This window comes from Narcine bancroftii, chromosome 1 (genome assembly GCF_036971445.1).
Source record: "Narcine bancroftii isolate sNarBan1 chromosome 1, sNarBan1.hap1, whole genome shotgun sequence".
NCBI classification, from domain to species: Eukaryota; Metazoa; Chordata; class Chondrichthyes; order Torpediniformes; family Narcinidae; genus Narcine; species Narcine bancroftii.
The window spans coordinates 360,500,707-360,522,724 of record NC_091469.1 but is presented as its reverse complement, the minus strand read 5'-3'; the positions used below and the strand labels follow the sequence as shown (position 1 = coordinate 360,522,724).

Here is a 22,018-nt window from a genome sequence, read left to right as displayed (position 1 = left end):
TCCTGTATACTGCGCTAAACCACCCATACTCAAACTTCTCTTTTGGATCTGGTTGCTTTTGGTCTCTGCTCAAAATTTATGGTCCCCCTTCCCTATGAAGCAGTCGTTTAGTTGGTTTCTTCCATATTTCTCTCCTACTAACTACACAAAATCCAAAAACAATTATAATTTCAGTCCATGGCCCGCTTACATGTGCTGTGGCTCCCGGGGGGGTGGGGGGGGGGGTGGGTGGGGGCATATGGCCCCATTGAGAATGGCTGCTCTAAACCCATCCTATCCATATACCATCCAATATTTTTCTTACTGTTGCAATAGTACCTGCCTCAACCATATCTTCCAGCAGTCCATTCCATACACTCACCAACTGCAAAAAATAAGTTACTTTCAGGATCCTGTCAAATCACACCCACCTCAACCAAAAGACTATCTGCTTTCACTTGATCTATTCCTGTTACAATTTTGGATACTTCAATGAGATTCATTTTCCTGCACTCCAATGAATAAAGCCCTAGCCTGCTCAATCTTTTCCTATACCTCAAGCCCCCGAGACTTGACAACATCCACATGAATCTTCTTTGCACCCTCTTTTGTTTGACAACAGTTTTTCTACAGCACAGTAACAAAAACTACATTTTAAGGTCCTGCCTCTCCACTCCAAAGCCCCAAAGCCCATTCAGACACTGACCCTCCTACATGACCACTGCTCCTGAGCTACCTATCATTGGTCAACTTTCCTTCTGTATCTCTTCAACAAGCAATCACATCTCCTTTAGTTGCGATGAACCACAGAAGCACTAGACACATACCTTAACTAATATATATACTTTGTGTGTGTGTGTGTGTGTGTGTGTGTGTGTGTGTGTGTCTGTGTGTGTGTGTGTGTGTGTGTGTCTGTGTGTGTGTGTGTGTCTGTGTGTGTGTGTGTGTGTGTGTGTGTGTGTGTGTGTGTGTGTGTGTGTATACTGTCTGTATATATAGTGTGTGTGCATATATAATATATACATCTCCCCTCCACCAATCACATCTCCTATTGGCTGAAATGAATCACAGAAGCACCAGACACAAACCTTCTTTATGTCTCCCGCCTCCATCAGCAATAAACCATTATTTGCTGTATTATATGTATTAAAAATGTCTGCATACTTGCATGTATACCCACTTCATAAAATATCACATGTGAAGTGCATTTTATAAGACAAAAAATTGCTTTATAACACAATTAAGAAAATAGCTAGCATATTTTATCAACTTGCACTTTCCCTCACATGGGCTATAGAAGATGAATGCCTTGGTACACTCGAACAAGAATACAATTCAGCATTTTCCTGAAAATCCATTGTTTGGTGTCTGACAACTTTTAAAAATTTCCTCTATTATCTCTTCCTGGAGAAAGGAATATGAAACATATGGGAAACATGCTGGGATTATAAAGGTTTCAATTTTCTGTAGTCAGTGGCATATTGTATACCTGAGTCCCTGCAATTGTCCTTCTTTTGAAGACTAATGCGCCACCTAGTGGAATTTCTAGGGTGTAGTTAATGAACTTTTTACCCCCTCCATAAATCTTCGTCCGCGAAGCCAAGCCAAAGAAAGAAAGAAGAAAAGTTAATGAACATGAAATATTTCGAAATCGAAGTAAATCATTCATCATGACAGATGATCTGCCTTATCCTTGCCTCTGAATAAAAAAAATCTCTTGGGTTCAAGATCCATCTTTAACTTTGCTTTAATATTGAGGGAGTATGAATTTATGCAACATTTTTTGCTTTTTGAATGAGACCCATCAGATGTACATTTTTTTGGTCTAACATCTTGAATGAAAGATAATATCCTCAACAGTGTACCAGTCCACAGTCTTGCTCAAAGAGCTAGCTTGAGTCAGGTATTTGAATCCTGAATACGGCATGACTCTTCAAAAGAAACAATTCAATTTTCTTTTTGTTTCATCACTGTTAAGAATCTGAACCATTTATGTTAATCTCTCACTGAACTATGCCGTTCCATAATTTTTAATGAGCCTACCATTCAAATTGCTCATTTTCATGGTAAACATATCCTTGTCTTGGTATAATCGATATCATGACAAAGGCAGCATTTGCATGATACAATGGAAGTTGTGTTAGAACCATACAAGTAAAGCACAGAAAGAGGCCATTTCAACCACTCTGGTCTGTGCCGAACCACGTGTTCTTACCTAGTTCCACTGACCTGCACTCAATCCATGGCCCTCCATACCTCTCCCATCCATATTCCTGTCCAAATTTCCCATAAATATTAAAATTAAGCCCGCATCTACTGCTTCAGCTGGAAGCTTGTTCCACACTCTCACCACTCTCTGAGTAAAGAAGATCCCCCTCATGTTCCCCCAAACCTTTCCATTTTCCCTTTTCACCTTTAACCAATCAATGGAAAAAGCCAATCCACATTTACTCTGTCTATACCCCTTATACTTTTAAATACCTCTATCAAATCACCCCTCCAGGGAATAAACTCCTAACCTGTTTAATGTTTCCCTGTAACTCAGTCCGTGAAGACCTTGTAAATCTTCTTTGCACTCTTACTATCTTACTGATCTTTTCTATAGTGAGGTGACCAAAACTGCACACAATCCTCCAAAATTGGCCTCACCAATGTCTTATACAACTTTAGCATAACATTCCAACTCCTGTACTCAATACTTTGCTTTCTTAACAACCTTATCCACTTGTGACACCATTTTCAGCGAATTATGTATCTGTATTTCCCAATCCCTCTGTTCTACCTCTCTTCCCAGTGCCCTACCATTTACCATGTATGTCCTTTCTTGGCTTGTCCTTCCAAAATGTGACACCTCACACTTGTCTGCATTAAATTCCAGCTGCCATTTTTCAGCCGCTTCACCAGCTGGTTCAGATCCCTCTGCAAGTTTTGAAAACCTTATTTTCTGTCCACAATATCTCCAATCTTGGTGTCACCTGCAAATTTACTGATCCAATTTACAATTTATCATCCAGATCATTGATAGAGAAGACAGACAACAATGATCCCCTGTTAATCCCTGAGGCACATCATGAGTCACAGGCCTCCAATCCAAGAAGCAATCATCCACCACTACTCTCTGGCTTCTCCCGTCCAGCCATTGTCGAATCCAGTTTACTACTTCACCATGAATTCCTAGTGTCTGAACCGTCCTGACTAACTTCTGATGTGGGTCCTTTTCAAAGTCTTACTAAAGTCCATGTACACAATATCCACACCACTTCATCAACTTTCCTGGTAACCTCCACAAAAAAACTCCATAAGGTTGGTTCTACATTTTGGCTGTGACTGGACACCTGAAACAGGATTAAACTGGTGAGCTCGTGATTGTTCTGACTAGAATATGGAAAACTCAATGGCCACCAACAAAGAGACATTTTTAGAGTCATAAAGTTCTATAGCACAGGAAAGAAAATCCCTCGGCTCGTCCAATTTGCCTGCATTTGGCCATATCTCTCTAAATCCTTCCTATCCCTGCACCTGTTTAAATGTATTATGTTCATAACAATTGTCCTGCTTCTACCATTTCCTCTGGCTACTCATTCCATATATCCACCATCATCTATGTGGATATAATGGAATGAGTAGCCAGAGGAAATGGTCCCTCAAAATCTTTCCCTTGTCTCCTGAAACACCCCCTCAAGTCTTAGATTCATCATTTCTTGTGGAAAAGGCTATGACTATTAACCTTATCTCTGCCCCTCTTGATTTTATAAACCTAAGTTCACCACCCCGCCCCGCCCCCCCCACCCCACCCCAACCTCCTCTTGGGCTCCTATGCTCCAGGGGGGAAAGTCCCAGCCTATCCAGCATCTGCACATAATTAGAGCCTTGCCAGTCCTGGAAACATTCAAATAAATGTTTTCTGCACCTTTTTCAATTTAATATATTTTCTTTAGCTGGGCGAGCAAGAGTGGAGAAACGATTCCCAGTGCGTCTCACATTGTCCTGTTCAGTTGAATAATTTTCTCCCTGCACCTGTGCTCAATGCTCTAGCCGTGAAGTCAAGCATTCAAGCACTTGCATGGAACTATGTATCTGTAACCCCAAGGCTCTCTGTTCTACAATGCTCTTTGAGACCCTACTCTGCACCATATAGGCCCTTCCCTGATCTATCCTATCAAAGAACAAACTTGCAGTTGTCTGAGTTAAGTTTCATCTGCCATTCCATGGTCCACTTTTTCAATTCAGAGAGATCTTGTGGTAATCTTTCATAACCTTCTTTGTTATTACCAATTTTGATGTCATTCACAAGCTTACTAACAATGTTAACTACATTGTCATGCCAGTCATTAATATAGATGATAACAGTGGATCCAGCACTGATCTTTAGGCTCAAAGGCCTCCAATCTATGGCCCTACACTACTACCCTCTGTCTCCTATCATCAAGCCAATTCTCTATTCAGTTGACCAGCTCACCACGTGATCTCACCTTCCAGATGAGTCTACCGTACAGGATCTTGTCGTAGGCCTAAAGTCCATATGAACATCTATCAACTGCTCTCACCAATCTTCTTGGTTACCTCCTCAAATAATTCAATCAAGCTCATGAGGCAATTTCCCATTCACAAATTGATGCTGACTAGCCCTAACCAGCCTGTAGACCCTATTTCTCAGAGTCCCAGAATTTTAATTGTCTTTTATCAGTGTTGTGCCCAATGGAACACTGACACAATTTCCTGACTTCTTCTCATTCCAACTCAAAACTGAACCACAGACCACTGTAGGTCTGATTAGTGTCTTACTGCTATCGCAATATTGGTTCTCCTAGGAGGTGTATGCTTCCATCCTGGCTCAAATAAAGTTTGCTATGCATTTGACCATGAAGATCAGATCCAATGCCATCTCTTTGATAAAGGCTGCACACAAAAGAACCACTGTTGTGCACTATTAATTTGGGCAATTAAATTGGAAAAAAATCACCATCTTTGAGTGCCTTTTTTTTAAAATAAACACCTGACCTGGTAACCACAAAGAGGACAATAAATATTGTGTTTTAATGTTTTAAAAGTGCGAGTCATCTTTGGATGGGCAGCGTGGAAGATGTTGGTGTGTCCAGCGCTGGAATGGAAAGAGAATCGCAGGATCTCCAGAAGTGAGGGGTGACCCTCAATGTCACCGATACAACGGACACGTTTCGACATCCACAGAGCAAAATAACTGAAGTGCATTAAGAAACTGATGTGATGTTAACATCTTTGCTTTTCTTCCACCCATTTCACACAGCATTTGAAGGTGATATCTGGAAGGTTACAGTTCTTTCATGGATACAAGCTATTTATTTCCTGGTTTTTTGTTTTAAAAATTGCATTTTACAAAAAGGAAATGTCACAATTAAGATGATGAGTCTGAATTGCCAAGTGAAATAATCTACTGTTGCTACTTGCATATGTAGTTGACTAAAAAGCAGCAGACATGAATTTCTGTTTGAAAAACGGTAGCATTGAGCAGTTATGGTGGTGGGGTAGAGAAAGAATTCTTAGCTACAAATGCAATTGAAAGTCAATTGGTTGGCCAATGACTCCAAGGGAATCAAAATCTCTTGACTTTTATCATCAGTTGTCACCTCAAAAGTCAATACTTTGATCAAAGATATCAAGGAGCTCCACATTTTGAACTTTGATACTGTCCAGACTTCATTCTGTATGACACCTGTGCTCTTACCTTTAGCACAAACTTATGTGCAATGCTTGGCACATCTGAGTATTGATTATCAGAGAAAATGAACTCATTTGGTGCTGATCACCTGTTTATAAAGTTTAACAATGAATGCATTTAATCTCAATCATGAAAAGATAATCATTATAAAACTGCCCACCTCATATTTTGAAACAATAACTTAGTATTGACTCTTTGCACTCCATGCTCTGCATGAGGAAAGGAATCATGTCAAGTATTTTTGTAATAATAATGAATGATTATCAACTTCAGTATTTGTTCTACAAAATACTTTTCAATTAATACTGTTGACTGAAGTCTGTTCAAGGAATTCTGCTTCTTTTGGTCATTCAAGCACGAGTAAAATAAAACATAACCATTACATTCTTAACTAGTTAATCATAATATCCAGTAATAAATTAAAAGTTACGAGTAAAAATTCTATTTTCTTTTTTTAAATGGGCAAAAATGTTGAATATCCATCGTAAGAACATGTAACTGCACATTTCCTAATAATGTTGCCAAATGATTTGTTTAAAAAATACAACACCCATGCTATGAAACAGTGTATTATTTCACTGACAGGTACATTTGTGTGTAATTATTTGTAGTTATGATGAACATACTGACCCAGTAAAGAATGGAGACTGTAATATAGAAAACCTGATTTCTTGCCAGCTGGGTTTTCTGGTGATGTTGTACACCCTGTAACCACTAGATGACACTCACATTTGTTCACATTTTCTCATTTACTAATGAGAGTTGTTCTCAAAATATTATGATAGCATGTGTGCTTTTAATGCAACTGCATCAATTTTATTTTCAGAAAATCATAACATAATTATGATCCACAATTAACAGTCATGTGAATTTGTAATTTGTGTAATATGATGCAAATTAATCTATTGACTTATTGCTGTAGAAAATAGCATGCTTCATTTTCATTTGGTTTAAATAATGTTTATTAAAAAACATAATTATATTAAATACAGACCATATTCTAACAGAATATTCATTTCATTTAAGGAAAAATCATATGACTTTAGTAACATGAAAGCTTTTTTTTAAAAAAGAACAAAAGCCCTTTTAAATCTTTTATAGAAAGTTGTACCCGTGAAGGCTAGGTTCCTGTTTCAGACCTGCAGAACAAGACATTTCAAAATATGTAGTAGCATACACTAATATTTTTTTACATAAGAGCACAAAGTCTGTCAGGATCAAATTGGTCACAGGCTGTTCTTAAATAGTCAAGTGGAGATTCCCTGATTCCTTTCTGAAGTGCCTTTTCCTTGGGAACTATAGTGCAGATTTCTTGGGAATTAGCAAACTCCCACTCTTTCAGGGAGCTGTAGAAAATGTGGCAGGATAGAGCTGCATCATCTGGGCTGAAGAAAGCCCCTCTCCCAACCAAAACTGGCAGCAGATCTCACAATTCTAGAACACAGGCAGTCCATGCCTACTGGCAGTTGCTCTGAGGTCTCTGTTGGATCAATGTCTGTCATTCGCTCTCTTTCTCTCTCTTTCTCGCACATGCAGAGTCCACAGGAGCTGTAGGCTTCTTCACTTACTCTCAAAGCTGTAACAACGCAATTCCCCATTCCTGTCAAGGCTGGGCAGCCGAGTGCCATATTTATCAACACACCAGCACAGACCTCTTCTCCTACCTTTAGAGGATCGGCACTGCGTTAAGGGAAAAGATAAGGATCAAAAATAGAATACAAAGTGTACAATAGGATACAATAGAATCCCTTTAAAAATTCAACTATGCAGAATAGCCAATGTTTACAATAGTCAGCAAAGCTTCATCCAAATAGTGATCCCCGTTGCAGATGGTGTACAACATTTAGCAATTTCAGAGACTGCAACTGATGTAACACAAGAACTTCAAAAGTTGATATACAATGCACAGGGTTTAAAATTCATTTTCTGTCACAGTACAGGCATCCTAGTGGATTGCATCATATGTACAAGATGACAGTATTTTAAAAGTAATGATCCATCTAATTCAGTAATTTGAATTTCAAAAGGCTTTTAATCAACCTCAAAGTAGTGAAAATGAAAACACAGAAATTATGGTTTATGGAACTAAGGTAAATAAATGGGGTGAGGTACAGTTCAAGTGAATGGCAGGACAGACTTGAGTAGTCCTTGACTCCTGTTGCCAAATCACCTACTTGTAACAAAAAAAAGTTCTGTGCAGAATGGAACTTTCCACTTTGGTTAACTGTAATTTTAAAATCAAATCAAATTTTGTGTACGTCAGTTTTCTTAGCAATTGAAATGCTGAACCATGCTCACAAATTTAACATCAAGTGAAAGAATACAAAACCAAACCAATGTGAAATTCTGTGCTCTTGCCAGCCAAATCACTAAAGATTTCAGCTATGGGAGAGCTAGACAACTGTGAGAGGATCAAATGTAAGCTATAGTATCAAATAGTATCCTTGTTCACAATATTTTTAAAAAAATACACTGTTCAAGACATTCAGAGGTATGAATAATATTAGGGATGGGGTTGGGCAATTTTTTTGCACAATTCTCAAAACTTTTTAGTTTATTTATTTGAGCTATGTTCAAGAATAAATTCAAATGTGAAATCTGGCAATTGGTTTTAGAGAATGACTAAGAAGAATAGATTGCACTGATGCAATAAATTAATCCCCAGCAGCTTCTGAATGTCAATACATTAGGTGGTTGTTAAACACTTGATTTTTAAGTTGGTAAGGGTAGTACAGTGAAATTCCTTTGCTGGTAAACAATAGATAGATCCTACACATAATTTGAAAAGTACATGTATCAAATGAAAAAGAAACTGGCACTGAGAAATCTACAAACCTGTTTTTTCTTGTAGAAACCCTTCTTGTCACAATTTGGAATGTATACACCTCTTGGGCTCAGAATTGATACAGCTTTCAGATTATTTAAGATGCCTTCCATTTCTCTCCGACAAGGACCCTGATTTAAAAAAAAATGAACCCTCATTAATAATTTTATTCACAAATTAAAATAATGTTATTAAATAAATGTGAACTTTTTATTGAGCAGTAATTTTGGAAGCACTCCGAGAAGAACGGAAATAGCTCCTTTTATTTAGTAATATTACAAATACTTTTGCTGTTTTCCCAAGTTTGTGAATGTTTGGAAAAAAAAATGATTTGTATTTTAAAAAACTTGCAGTTACACATTCAATGTCTTAAATGGGAAATCAGCACAGGTGTAAAGAAAAAAGGAGTTGAGTGCAAACTTCAGATTCTTCACACTAACTGCAAGGTTCACTGCTCAACTCACATATTCTGTGTCGTGCTTTATTTCTGAAGAAAAGTTGGTCGTCTCAGTGTTCTCTGCCTCATTGTTAATTTTGTACAGCTGCGATTTTCTGGAGGCTTCCTTCCTCAGCAGCTTCCTGTGGGGCTGATGAGTTTTACCCTCTGGCATTCGGTGTGTGTTGGGACTCCACTCATTCCCAGAGTTATTGGCATTCCTTTCTTCCTCGGAACGGTTAACGTTTCCTGCTTGTAAAAAAGAGGCACGTTAGCAAGGTTTGGTACAAAAATGCTTATCAACAGTGAACCTCGTTAACTGCTTAACGTGCGTCCAAAGGGTGTTGGGGGGGGGGGGGGGGTTTGGAAGTAGAAAATATGCACAAAAGCTTTTGTTTCATCGCCGTATTTTAGCTGATTCCGGTCGTCCGGGCTGTCCTTGTACGGGATTGCTGGGGCAGCAAACGTGCTAATACTTCCCTCCACCAGACGGTGGTAAGCTAACATCGCCAATGAGACTCCGCAAAATTCTGTCCGGCTCGTTACAGTGGCCGCAGAATTGTCCCCTTGTGAGCACCGGTGTCTGCCGTTTTCTTACCTTCAGCAGTGGAAAGAAACGAACTTTTATATAAAAGTGCATTGATCGCTGGGTTAATAGTTTCACGGGGTGGAGAAAATATTTAAAAGAGTTATGTATCAACAGGAAAGTGGAGGGATTATTCCACGTGTATGCACAACTTGGGAGCAAACCACATGGTTGAAATTTGACTGAATCTAAATGACAACAGTCACTGCATCTCATATTAGTTCATAACCTCAAAGTATTAAAAACTTTAAAAATAGTATCAACCGGCACAATCGTCTGCTCTCTCTCTCCCCCCGGCGAAAGCGCCAAGCAGCTCTGCCTTGTTAAAGAGGCAATGTTGCCGTTTCTTCCAACCCCTAACAGTGAAGCTACTGTTTAAACAGTGCGCGGGTCAACACCCCCCATATCCCAGAGGGTAGGAGCCTAGACTGGGTATCAACTATAGAGTCCAGACAGCGAGGCAATCAGTGGCCCTCAGCATGAATGAGCCCCCTTCCACGGTAGGAGAGCCTGAACAGAGATGAAAGCAATATTGCATGCGTGGTTGTTGTCGGCATGAAGAGCAGCATCTTTCACTCGCCACGGGAAATGAGAAATGTGTAAGAGTGCACAGTCCGTACCTGCAGCGTTCTGTGAGATGCGGACTCTCGCCGTCTCGTTGGTGCAGAGTCCTCTGCCCTCCAGAAGCGACTGCAGCGGTCTGCTCTCGCCCGCCTGCGGCAGACAGGTGAGGCCCGAAGCGCAGCGCTCGGTGTAGACGCCGCATTGCTGCCCCTGGCGGAGGGCGCAGGTCGTGCAGCAACCGCAGCCGGGCTCCCTCACCGGCTCGCAGTCGCCCTGCACGAGCGGCTTGCACTGCGCCAGCGCCCGGCCGTCGCATGGCTCGCAGCGGACCACAGGTCCGAGTGAGGCCGCCAGCTTCACACTGATCGCCGCCACGGCCAGTACACACAAAGCGTACACCATGGTTATTCCTGTCAAAGGCAGCGGTAGCCGGCACTTTGCAAAGAGCTCCTCAGACAAAAAAAAAACAAATTCAAATCAAGCAAGTTTACTGCTCCGTTGAATTCAAACCTAACTTGCAGGAAAGTTTCCTTGATATTTTACTTTTCTAAAAAAATAAACTTTACCCTCTCGCACTTTCTTCGACTCCGAGAAGCCAAGAGCTAAGGCAGGTTCCCTTATATCAAGAAAGGCGAGATCCCGCCCCCGGAATATGAATAACTCACTCGCCTCCCATTGGATTTACGCCGTTGATTATTTGCTGATACAGGTTTCGGGGCGGGGCAGTTCTTTGCCCCCCTCACTCCCCCCAGGCTTGCTTGTCTCTCATTCCGAAAGTCGCCCAAGTCATTGCCACCCCGGAACACGAATAACGAATGCCAGCGCTAATCTTGGACTTGGGAACATCCAGGACAGTTCACAATGCCACATTACCTTGTCTCTGGTGCCCGAGATCGCGACAGTTTGCCACCTCATTAAAACATAGGTTAAAACAAAGAGAACGCATGCATTTCATTGTCCAACGCTGACCTGTGGCGTTGGGGAGATGAATCGGGAACATGGTGACAGTGGGTGACTTTGCAGATGATGAATGCAACAGACTTTAATTCAGACTCTCATCCACCTGAAGCAGATGAAGCCATTCTGCCTCGTTGGATTTGTACTGTAAACTTTCATAATCAGCGGTGTCTTCTTAAAGCGCGGGTTAAGTTACAGGCACACAACGCCATTCACATGCTGGGAAACCAGTTGCTTCCAGCGCGTCGAAGTCGGATCTCGTACACCTTCAGCCGCACGTTCGCCCCTCTCCGCCCGACCAGAGATAACAGGAGAGCGCATTTCTGGGCAAGCGAGGGAGCGAAGAAGTAATCGGCAGCTCTGCTCGTATTCCCCCCCCCACACACGCACGCATAAGGAAGTTGCGATTTCTGCGACACCGTGCGGGATGCACGCGTGGAATGGAAGCGGGGGACGACACGCGTAACTTCTGCAAGCGCACCGGGTCGCTTCGGGAGGTTTTTTTTTTGGCAAACCTCTTTGAGCTTGTCAACTTTTTTTTTAGGGCCACCCATTGGAAATGGATCGAAAGGGTTTCGCTGCAGCTCCTCGGCGAAGGCTGCCTGCTCGCGTGCGCTCCGAGGCAGCCAAGGCGAGGCGTGGGGGATTGTTTCAACCGTGTCTTAGCAACGGTGCGCACCCTGGGCCAAGCTCGTGAAGAGGAGGGGAAGGACACAAAGGCATGGGCAGACATGGCTGCACGCTGCCGCCCTGCCTTGACACAACTCCCAGCCACTCGACTCCAGACTCCGACCCAGTTCTGCGAGCACAAAGCGAATCGTGGCGTAACAGTGACGTGCTTTGCAAGGGAGAAAAGCGCAATCAAATAAAGGGGAAATCGACGGGGTCGTTCCTTCCTAAGCGACTCCCTTTCAGCCGTCCTGCGGCTGTTTTAAATCTTGCACATAACAATTCGGATGAATCTCGCTGATGATTTTTTTTTGCATGATAAAAATAAGCTTTTGCTGAATTGAATCTGAATTTAGAAGGTGTTGGTCCTGGCTCTACACCCGTGAATTCGTTTTGCAAAGGAGCATTTTGTTCCTGGTAGCCTCGTGATTGCAGGGATGGGGTTGGTGTCAAGAGCGGGGTTTATGGTAGTGGCAATGGCAGTGTTGGGGGTGAGGGCAGCACGAAGCCTGTGCTGGAGCAGCGATGTGGTTTTAACTACTTTTCAAACCGACCCACTGCCATGAATCTCATCTGATCACCTGCTGCCATCTCTGTGTGTTGGGCCAATTTGGAGTCGAATCATCCTGGTCTTCCTGCTGGCAGCCACTGTATTTTTAAAAGGTACCAGCAACCAGGTTTAGAAATAACCTTTTTGTTTTAATCAAGGTGAAATGTAAAGAAGGGCTGGTACGATGCGACAGTGCCGACGACCTCGGTTCCCAGCCGGCGCTGTCTGTAAGTACTTTCAAAGTTCTCCCAGTGTGTCTGCGTGGGCTCCCTCCGGGTGCTCCGGATTTCTCCCACCCTCCAAAACGTATCAATTTGGGCCAGAATCGGCTTCTAACGTGCTGTAAAAAAAATAAAGTTCTAAGTTCAAATTTATTCTCAGAGTACATATCTTTTTTTTTTCTGCTGCGTGCAGACTATTTCTATTTCCAGGTAACTCACTCCAAAAAAAAGAAAGAATGGCAAACAATTGGACTGTTCAAATAGAGAATTATAAATACTGAGCGAAGTACAAGTACTCAAATGTGTCTCTGATAGCGAAGTGGTAGCAACTATTGTTGAACTTGGAGGTGCGAGCCCTGTGGCACCTGTATCTCAGATCTGAAGGCATCACCGAAAACATAGCACGTCCTATGTGGTCTAGATTCTTGATGATTGCGGCTGTCCTCCAATAATAGTGTTCAATGTTGATTTTCTTGATGGTGGGGAGAGTTTTGCCTGTGATGTACTAGGTTGTGTCCACTACTTTTCGCACAGCTTTCTGCTCAGAGATATAAGTGCCCCCCATTAACAGGCCATGACGCAGCCTGTCAAGTACACTTCCAACTATACATCTGTAGAGGTTTTGCCAAGGTTTCCGATGCAATACCGAACCTCCACAAAAACAACTGATGTGCTTTGTTCACAATGGCATTAATATGATGGAACAAGGACAAGCCCTCTGAGATAGTGACCCTGCCAGAAATGTAATGTTGCTCACCCCCTCCACTTCTGATCCACCAATGATTATTTGATTGTATACCTCTCGTTTTCCTTTCCTAAAGTCTATGACAGCTCCTTGGTCTTGGTGACATTAACTGAGAGGTTGCTGTTAGTTCATCACTCAACCAAGATTACAATCTCCCTCCTGTATTTTGACTTTTATACAACCCATAATGGTGACATCATCAGCAAATTTGTATATGGTGTTTTTGTCATACTGAGGCACCCAGTCATAGGTGTAAAGTGGATAGAGCACGTGGATAAGTGTGCATATCAGTGGTGCATTGCTGCTGGTGGACTGGGGTCTGGAGGTGAGGTGAAACAAGGATCCAATTGCACACTAGGGTATTAAGCCCAGGACTTGAAGAGTTGTACTCACTAAAGAGCATCTTGTTGTTTGTTGTCCAGGTTTATTGTCCATATGTAGAGTCAATGAGATGGCATCTGCTGGAGACCTGTTGCTGTGGTAGCCAAACAAGAATGGATGAATGTCTCTGCTCTTTCAGAAGCTAATGTGTTTCAACACCAGCCTCTCAAAACACTTCATTGCTGTGGATGTGAGTCACTGAAGCCAGTGGTTTATTCTGTTACAACAGTAATTACGCTCAATGATGAGTTGGGATCTTGTGTTGGTGATGTAAAAGGTCACATTGTAAAATAAATATTTTAAAACTGAAGTCCCAATCTAGTGGAAATATTTGCTAGATGAACATTAGTAGGATGCTGGACAGAGGTAGGAACTTGAAGCCCTAACATTGCTTCTTTCCACTGACACTGCTTGACTTACTGAAAGTTTCCAGGAAACTCAGTGCTTATTGCTACTCATTGACATGGTGAAGAATTGAAATTCTTTTCCTCTAGTGCAGGATTCTGAGATTATTAATTTCCAAATTCTCTCCTCTTCTAATTAGGAAATTTTAATAGAATCAAATTCCAATTTAATTGTAGAGCATACAAATTTTTTAGACTTTTGCCAGTTTGGAGGTATTTGGTTGTATAACTACAAATTGTGACTTTTGGTCATTTGGTGCCCTTACTGTCAATCCTTCATCCATCTCAAATCATTTAATCACAAGGGTATTTGGTTGTACAACTACAAATTGTGACTGCTGGTCATTTGGTGCCCTTACTGTCAATCCTTCATCCATCTCAAATCATTTAATTACAAGGGTATTTGGTTGTACAACTACAAATTGTGACTGTTGGTCATTTGGTGCCCTTACTGTCAATCCTTCATCCATCTCAAATCATTTAATCACAAGGGTATTTGGTTGTACAACTACAAATTGTGACTGCTGGTCATTTGGTGCCCTTACTGTCAATCCTTCATCCATCTCAAATCATTTAATCACAAGGGTATTTGGTTGTACAACTACAAATTGTGACTGTTGGTCATTTGGTGCCCTTTCTGTCAATCCTTCATCCATCTCAAATCATTTAATCACAAGGGTATTTGGTTGTACAACTACAAATTGTGACTGCTGGTCATTTGGTGCCCTTACTGTCAATCCTTCATCCATCTCAAATCATTTAATTACAAGGGTATTTGGTTGTACAACTACAAATTGTGACTGTTGGTCATTTGGTGCCCTTTCTGTCAATCCTTCATCCATCTCAAATCATTTAATCACAAGGGTATTTGGTTGTACAACTACAAATTGTGACTGTTGGTCATTTGGTGCCCTTACTGTCAATCCTTCATCCATCTCAAATCATTTAATCACAAGGATATTTGGTTGTACAACTACAAATTGTAACTACTGGTCATTTGGTGTCCTTACTGTCAATCCTTCATCCATCTCAAATCATTTAATCACAAGGGTATTTGGTTGTACAACTACAAATTGTGACTGTTGGTCATTTGGTGCCCTTACTGTCAATCCTTCATCCATCTCAAATCATTTAATCACAAGGATATTTGGTTGTACAACTACAAATTGTGACTACTGGTCATTTGGTGTCCTTACTGTCAATCCTTCATCCATCTCAAATCATTTAATCACAAGGGTATTTGGTTGTACAACAACAAATTGTGACTGCTGGTCATTTGGTGCCCTTACTGTCAATCCTTCATCCATCTCAAATCATTTAATTACAAGGGTATTTGGTTGTACAACTACAAATTGTGACTGTTGGTCATTTGGTGCCCTTTCTGTCAATCCTTCATCCATCTCAAATCATTTAATCACAAGGGTATTTGGTTGTACAACTACAAATTGTGACTGTTGGTCATTTGGTGCCCTTACTGTCAATCCTTCATCCATCTCAAATCATTTAATCACAAGGATATTTGGTTGTACAACTACAAATTGTGACTACTGGTCATTTGGTGTCCTTACTGTCAATCCTTCATCCATCTCAAATCATTTAATCACAAGGGTATTTGGTTGTACAACTACAAATTGTGACTGCTGGTCATTTGGTGCTCTTACTGTCAATCCTTCATCCATCTCAAATCATTTAATTACAAGGGTATTTGGTTGTACAACTACAAATTGTGACTGCTGGTCATTTGGTGCCCTTACTGTCAATCCTTCATCCATCTCAAATCATTTAATTACAAGGGTATTTGGTTGTACAACTACAAATTGTGACTGTTGGTCATTTGGTGCCCTTTCTGTCAATCCTTCATCCATCTCAAATCATTTAATCACAAGGATATTTGGTTGTACAACTACAAATTGTGACTACTGGTCATTTGGTGTCCTTACTGTCAATCCTTCATCCATCTCAAATCATTTAATCACAAGGGTATTTGGTTGTACAACAACAAATTGTGACTGCTGGTCATTTGGTGCCCTTACTGTCAATCCTTCATCCATCTCAAATCATTTAATTACAAGGGTATTTGGTTGTACAACTACAAATTGTGACTGTTGGTCATTTGGTGCCCTTTCTGTCAATCCTTCATCCATCTCAAATCATTTAATCACAAGGGTATTTGGTTGTACAACTACAAATTGTGACTGTTGGTCATTTGGTGCCCTTACTGTCAATCCTTCATCCATCTCAAATCATTTAATCACAAGGATATTTGGTTGTACAACTACAAATTGTGACTACAGGTCATTTGGTGTCCTTACTGTCAATCCTTCATCCATCTCAAATCATTTAATCACAAGGGTATTTGGTTGTACAACAACAAATTGTGACTGCTGGTCATTTGGTGCTCTTACTGTCAATCCTTCATCCATCTCAAATCATTTAATTACAAGGGTATTTGGTTGTACAACTACAAATTGTGACTGTTGGTCATTTGGTGCCCTTTCTGTCAATCCTTCATCCATCTCAAATCATTTAATCACAAGGGTATTTGGTTGTACAACTACAAATTGTGACTGTTGGTCATTTGGTGCCCTTACTGTCAATCCTTCATCCATCTCAAATCATTTAATCACAAGGATATTTGGTTGTACAACTACAAATTGTGACTGCTGGTCATTTGGTGCCCTTACTGTCAATCCTTCATCCATCTCAAATCATTTAATCACAAGGGTATTTGGTTGTACAACTACAAATTGTGACTGTAGGTCATTTGGTGCCCTTTCTGTCAATCCTTCATCCATCTCAAATCATTTAATCACAAGGATATTTGGTTGTACAACTACAAATTGTGACTACTGGTCATTTGGTGTCCTTACTGTCAATCCTTCATCCATCTCAAATCATTTAATCACAAGGGTATTTGGTTGTACAACTACAAATTGTGACTGCTGGTCATTTGGTGCCCTTTCTGTCAATCCTTCATCCATCTCAAATCATTTAATCACAAGGGTCATGAGGACAAACAGTGAAGCTTATAAAGTTCTTACAGGATTTGACAGACTGGATGGATGGAGGGCCTTAGTCTCAGAATCCAGGTTAGGACTGAAGTGAGAAGTAATTTCTTCACACCATAGTAAGTGAATCATCTGAATTGTCAGTTCTGGAGTACTATGGAGGCTCATCCTATGGGGTTATTTTGAAAGCAGAGATGAATAGATCTTTAATATCAAGAGAAGCAATGGATAAAAGAATATGTAGGCAAATCAATGATAGATTTAGACAAACAGCATGGTAACAGTCCCTTTCAGCCCATGAGCCTGTGCCGCCCAAATACACTCAATTGACCTACAAACCCCCCCCCCCCCCCCCCTCTCCCTGGTACGTTTTGAAGAGTGGAGAAATCCAGAGCCCCCGATCAAACCCCACACAAACATGGAGAAAAGGTACAAACTCCTTACAGGCAACATTCAAACCCCTGTCCTGATCACTGGCACTGGTGCTGTAACAGCGTTGCGCTAACCGCTATGCTAATAGGGCCACCCCTCAATGTGATGATGTAGAAGAACAAATGTGATCTTGATACATTAAAGATCAAGTTTGAAGGCCCCAATATTCTTTCTCGAATATCTTGTGTTTTTCAGCCAAACAGGGAGAAGTTTAGACTTGCTGAATAGAAGAAAGGGATTTGGGAGTGTGCAAGAGTCTAGTAAAACAATTGCAGCCTGCAGAAAATATGCATGTATTGGCTTAGCATTGATAATGAAGAGGAGAAACTGGGAAAAAGCCCATAGTAGAAAGAACAGTGCAGAATACGTAACCCTCATGCCTGGCCCATTCATTATTAACTACAACATGCTCGATCATTAAGCAAACTCTATGCATTTGTTGCATTTCCCTTAAAGTTTACAATCAATAACATTTTTACCATATATAATTGACTAAGAATCATTTGTTGTTTGTGGAACAGTGTTTCAAATTAATTTAGAAGTTCAGCATGGTAACAAGGCCTTCCAGCTCACAAGCCCATACATCCATGTGACCAATTAATCCGTCTTTGGAATGTGGAAGCAAACCAGAACACACAGAAGAAACCTGCGCAAACACAGGAGGAACGTAAAAACTCCATACATACAGTGGAGGATTCGAACCTGAGTCGTTGGCACTATAATCCTACTGTGCTACCCGCGACACTAACTGTGCCACTCCTGTGCTAAGTGATTGCTGGAGGAATTTGCAAATATAGGGAGAGTTAAGTTTATGAAGCAACTGTAGATGAGGAGAAGAATTTTTCATGTTGGTCAATGAGGATTTTCACAGAAGCAAATGTAAATTGCAGCCTCCCATTATCTGATGAAGTTTCCATGAGACTATTTGAAGATGTGCAGTGGAGCTCGCTCAGTGCCTGCAAACACTGCTAAAACAGAATATAACCAGTCACTGTCTATTTGTTGCTTGTGCCACATTTCCAACATTACAGCTGTGACTGCACTTCAAAAGTACTTTATGGACAGTGGAGTTTTTCAAAGCATCTGAGGTTATTAATAATTTTTTTCTATTTTTACATCTTATTCAGCTTTCACCACACATATTTCCTTTGTCAGTTGTTTTTTTTGTTAATTCTCACCTCTGTTTCTGTCACTTATTGTTCTTTTATTATCAGTCGGGTTCTTTTCTGTGCATCATCTGTAGGCCTCGATGGGAAAAGAAGGGAGATGGGTCTGTTGATCGGTGGAAGGCTGGGTTTTGAGCTAATCTGAACGGTCACAGCCCAAGAGGTTGCCCCCCAGAGACGGGGCTGCTGGGAGCCACCATCACCCTCGGTCCTTGATGCACAAGGAATGCGGGTGAATTCTGGGGGCCCTGGAGGGACCCAACAGGTCAGGCGATACTCTCTCTGTGGGGAGAGATGGTCTGTAAAGGTGGGTGGAGTAGATTGCAAGAATGGGTGAGGGAGCTCGACAAATGAAGGTGGAGAGGCAGAGACCTCAGCAGGTGGAGGAGGTTGGATGAAAAACAAGGACTGGAATGGGCTGGCCACTGCCTGGAGGTCCTCAGGGCTCTGTTCTGGGACACCTGCTCTTTCGTAATTTTTATAAATGTCTTCGATGCAAAAGCTGAGGGATGGGTCAATAAGTGTGCGGATGTTACAAAGGTTGGAAGAATTGTGGCTGAAGGTTGTTGTAGATTATAAAAGGATAAAGGTTGGATGCAGAGTTGGGCGTGGACGTGACAGATGGATTTCAATCCAGATAAGTATTTTGGAAAGTCCAACTGCAAATCTGAGTACAGGGTTAATGTTCAGATATTTAAGAGTGTGGATGAACAGAGGGACCTTGGAGTCCAAATCCATCATCCCTCAAGGTTGACACACAGGATAGTTAAGAAGGCTAATAGTATTTTGGCTTTTATTAATGGGGGATTGAATTCAAGAGCCATGAAGTCATGTTGCAGCTCTATAAATCTCTGGTGAGACCACACTTGGAATATTATGTTCATTTCTGGTCACCTCATTACAGAAAGGATATGGAAGCTATGGAGAGGGTGCTAAGGAGATTTACCAGGATGTTGCCTGGACTGGAAAATGAGTCTTATGAGGCAAGGTCAGTAGATTTGGAACTTTTCTATTTGGAGCATAGAGGTGACTTAATAGATGTCTACAAGATTCTGAGAGGCATAGATAGGGTGGACAGCCAGCACCTGTTTCCCAGGGCAGGAATAGAAAACACCAGAGGACATATGTACAAAGTTAAGGGAGGGAAGTTTAAGTTAGGTTTGTTATACAGAGAGTTTGTAGGTGCCTGGAATGCCTTGCCTGGGGTGGTGGTGGAGGCTGGAACATTAGGGGCATTAAAGAGACTCCTAGGCAGGTACATGGATGGAAGGTTGTGGATGTGAGGAAGGGAAGGGTTCGGTTGTTGATTGGGTTTCTGTCAGTTAGCACAACATTGTAGGCTGAAGGTCCTGGACTGTGCTGGAATGTTCTACATTCTACTTTAATGATGCTCAACTTCATTTCCTAACTGATGCTATTTACTCCATGATATTTAGTATATATTCCAACTCCTAAAACCAAACTCTGAATAAGAAGGTAAAGCTTTCTTCAGAGTAGTTAAAAGCAATCCGTTTTGTTGTTCACTGGAGGTATTTTTCCAGAAACCTTTGTCCATCTTCAGTATCAGATAGAATTTAGCAGTATGGTTCGACTGCTTGATAATTATGGTGCTTGTGACAGTGTGGCTAAAAAATAGGTGCCATGGCAGACACTTCCATCATAAAAACAGTGCCTGCTGCCATCCCACACATTTCATGTTAAATTAAACCATGATTTTCAGACCTCTCAAACTGAATAATTCTTGAGATTCCAGTCACGCTGACTTAAATGCGTTAAGATGATGGTGACACCACCACCATATAATCAAGATGACAGGAAAATTAATGGTGGTGAAGAAGGTGATTTGAGATCACAGCAGGATTTTGATCAACTATGAAAATAGGCCGAGGAATGGCAAGCAGAATTGAAGTGGAACAAGAGTAAGGTGTGGCATTTTGGTAAGTTAAACCAGGGTAGAAGTTTCCCAGTAAATGTTAGGCACCTGGAGAATGTCATGCAGGGAAACCTAGAAGTGCAAACACCTAGATCCCTGAAAGTGATGACACAGGTAGATAGGGCAGCGAAGGAAGCTTTTGCACAGTTGCCTTCATCAATCATGGCACGGTATACAAGATTTGGGACAACATGCGACACCTGTACAAGATGTTAGTGAGAACTGTATGCAGTTCTAGTGGCCAGATGTCATTAAGCTGCAAAGAGTGCAAAAGAGATTGACAACGATGTTACCAAAATGAGAAGGCTTGTGTAATTGCTCCTCTGAAGCATAAAAGCATAAAAGAAAAGGGGTTGTAGGATTGAGGTATATTTAAAAATTAGGGTTTTCGTGCAGTTGGATAACCATGTTGAGGAACTTTGGGGGGCATCTGAGGCGCTCTAGTATTTGCCAAAGCCCTTTCCTACTCACGGTGTTGAAGGCTTTGGTGAGGTCAACAAAGGTGATGTAGAGTCCTTTGTTTTGTTCTCTGCACTTTTCTTGGAGCTGTCTGAGGGCAAAGACCATGTCAGTAGTTCCTCTGTTTGCGCGAAAGCAGCACTGTGATTCTGGGAGAACATTTTCGGCGACACTAGGTATTATTCTATTTAGGAGAATCCTAGCGAAGATTTTGCCTGCAATAGAGAGCAGCGTGATTCCCCTGTAGTTTGTGCAGTCTGATTTCTCGCCTTTGTTTTTGTACAGGGTGATGATGATGGCATCACGAAGGTCCTGAGGCAGCTTTCCTTGGTCCCAGCAGAGCTTGAAAAACTCATGAAGTTTGGCATGCAGAGCTTTGCCGCCAGCCTTCCAGACCTCTGGGGGGATTCCATCCATACCTGCTGCTTTGCCACTTTTCAGTTGCTCTCTCTTCCCGGGTGAGGACCTCATCCAGCTCTAGCCTTAGGGGCTATTGAGGGAGCTGGAGCAGGGCAGATTCTTGGACTGAGCGGTTGGCACTGAAAAGAGATTGGAAGTGTTCTGACCATCGGTTGAGGATGGAGATCTTGTCGCTGAGGAGGACTTTGCCGTCTGAGCTACGCAGTGGGCTTTGGACTTGGGGTGAGGGGCCGTACACAGCCTTTAGAGCCTCGTAAAAACCCCTGAAGTCGCCAATGTCCGCGCTGAGCTGGGATCGTTTGGCGAGGCTAGTCCACCACTCATTTTGGATCTCCCGGATTTGCGCTGAAGATGGCTGCATGCGCGACGGATGGCTCATTTCTTTTCTGGCCAGGACGGCTTCGCAAGGTGAGCCTGGTGGGCAGCTCGCTTCTTTGCCAGCAGCTCCTGGATTTCCTGGTTGTTTTCGTCGAACCAGTCCTTGTTTTTCCTGGAGGAGAAGCCCAGTATCCAACTGCACGAAAACCAACAAGGTCAGGTCAGATACAGCAATGAGCTCTCTGAACCCTTCTCCATTAACAATGGC

The 22,018-nt window shown here is 41.7% G+C and overlaps 2 protein-coding genes and 1 long non-coding RNA gene across 5 annotated transcripts in view; 2 read left to right on the top strand and 1 right to left on the bottom strand.

The window, feature by feature from the left end:
* Positions 1-6,670, top strand: part of LOC138750263 (insulin-like growth factor-binding protein 4) — a 119,141-nt gene extending 112,471 nt beyond the window's left edge. For both annotated transcript variants that reach the window (XM_069912374.1, XM_069912378.1), the window contains one exon: positions 5,031-6,670. In XM_069912374.1, the coding sequence (XP_069768475.1) occupies positions 5,031-5,183 (153 nt within the window). In that variant the 3' untranslated portion in view covers positions 5,184-6,670. The remainder of the gene's footprint in view (positions 1-5,030) is intronic.
* Positions 6,616-10,706, bottom strand: LOC138750275 (insulin-like growth factor-binding protein 3). 2 transcript variants are annotated; one of them, XM_069912380.1, is made up of 4 exons: positions 10,144-10,706; positions 8,966-9,189; positions 8,513-8,632; positions 6,616-7,357 (listed from the first exon to the last, which is right to left on the bottom strand). In XM_069912380.1, exons 1-4 carry the CDS (start codon positions 10,487-10,489, stop codon positions 7,238-7,240), a joined length of 810 nt encoding a protein of 269 aa, XP_069768481.1. In that variant the 5' UTR covers positions 10,490-10,706; the 3' UTR covers positions 6,616-7,237. The 2 variants fall into 2 exon arrangements, with proteins under 2 accessions (XP_069768481.1, XP_069768485.1); XM_069912384.1 differs by having other exon boundaries at positions 8,966-9,186.
* A 191-nt stretch (positions 10,707-10,897) lies between these two features.
* On the top strand, positions 10,898-13,920 carry LOC138750289 (uncharacterized). Its single transcript, XR_011349233.1, has 2 exons — positions 10,898-13,554; positions 13,652-13,920. It is a non-coding gene; the product is annotated as an uncharacterized lncRNA (long non-coding RNA).
* Positions 13,921-22,018: the final 8,098 nt, after the last annotated feature.

Bases quoted from the DNA above. Each gene is read 5' to 3' on its own strand.
- LOC138750275 (XM_069912380.1), bottom strand. From the start codon at position 10,489: ATGGTGTACGCTTTGTGTGTACTGGCCGTGGCGGCGATCAGTGTGAAG. The intron at 9,190-10,143 runs GTACGGACTGTG...CTTTTTTACAAG, and splicing joins CATCTCACAGAACGCTGCAG to CAGGAAACGTTAACCGTTCC. The intron at 7,358-8,512 runs GTTTGTAGATTT...CCCTTAACGCAG, and splicing joins GTTTCTACAAGAAAAAACAG to TGCCGATCCTCTAAAGGTAG.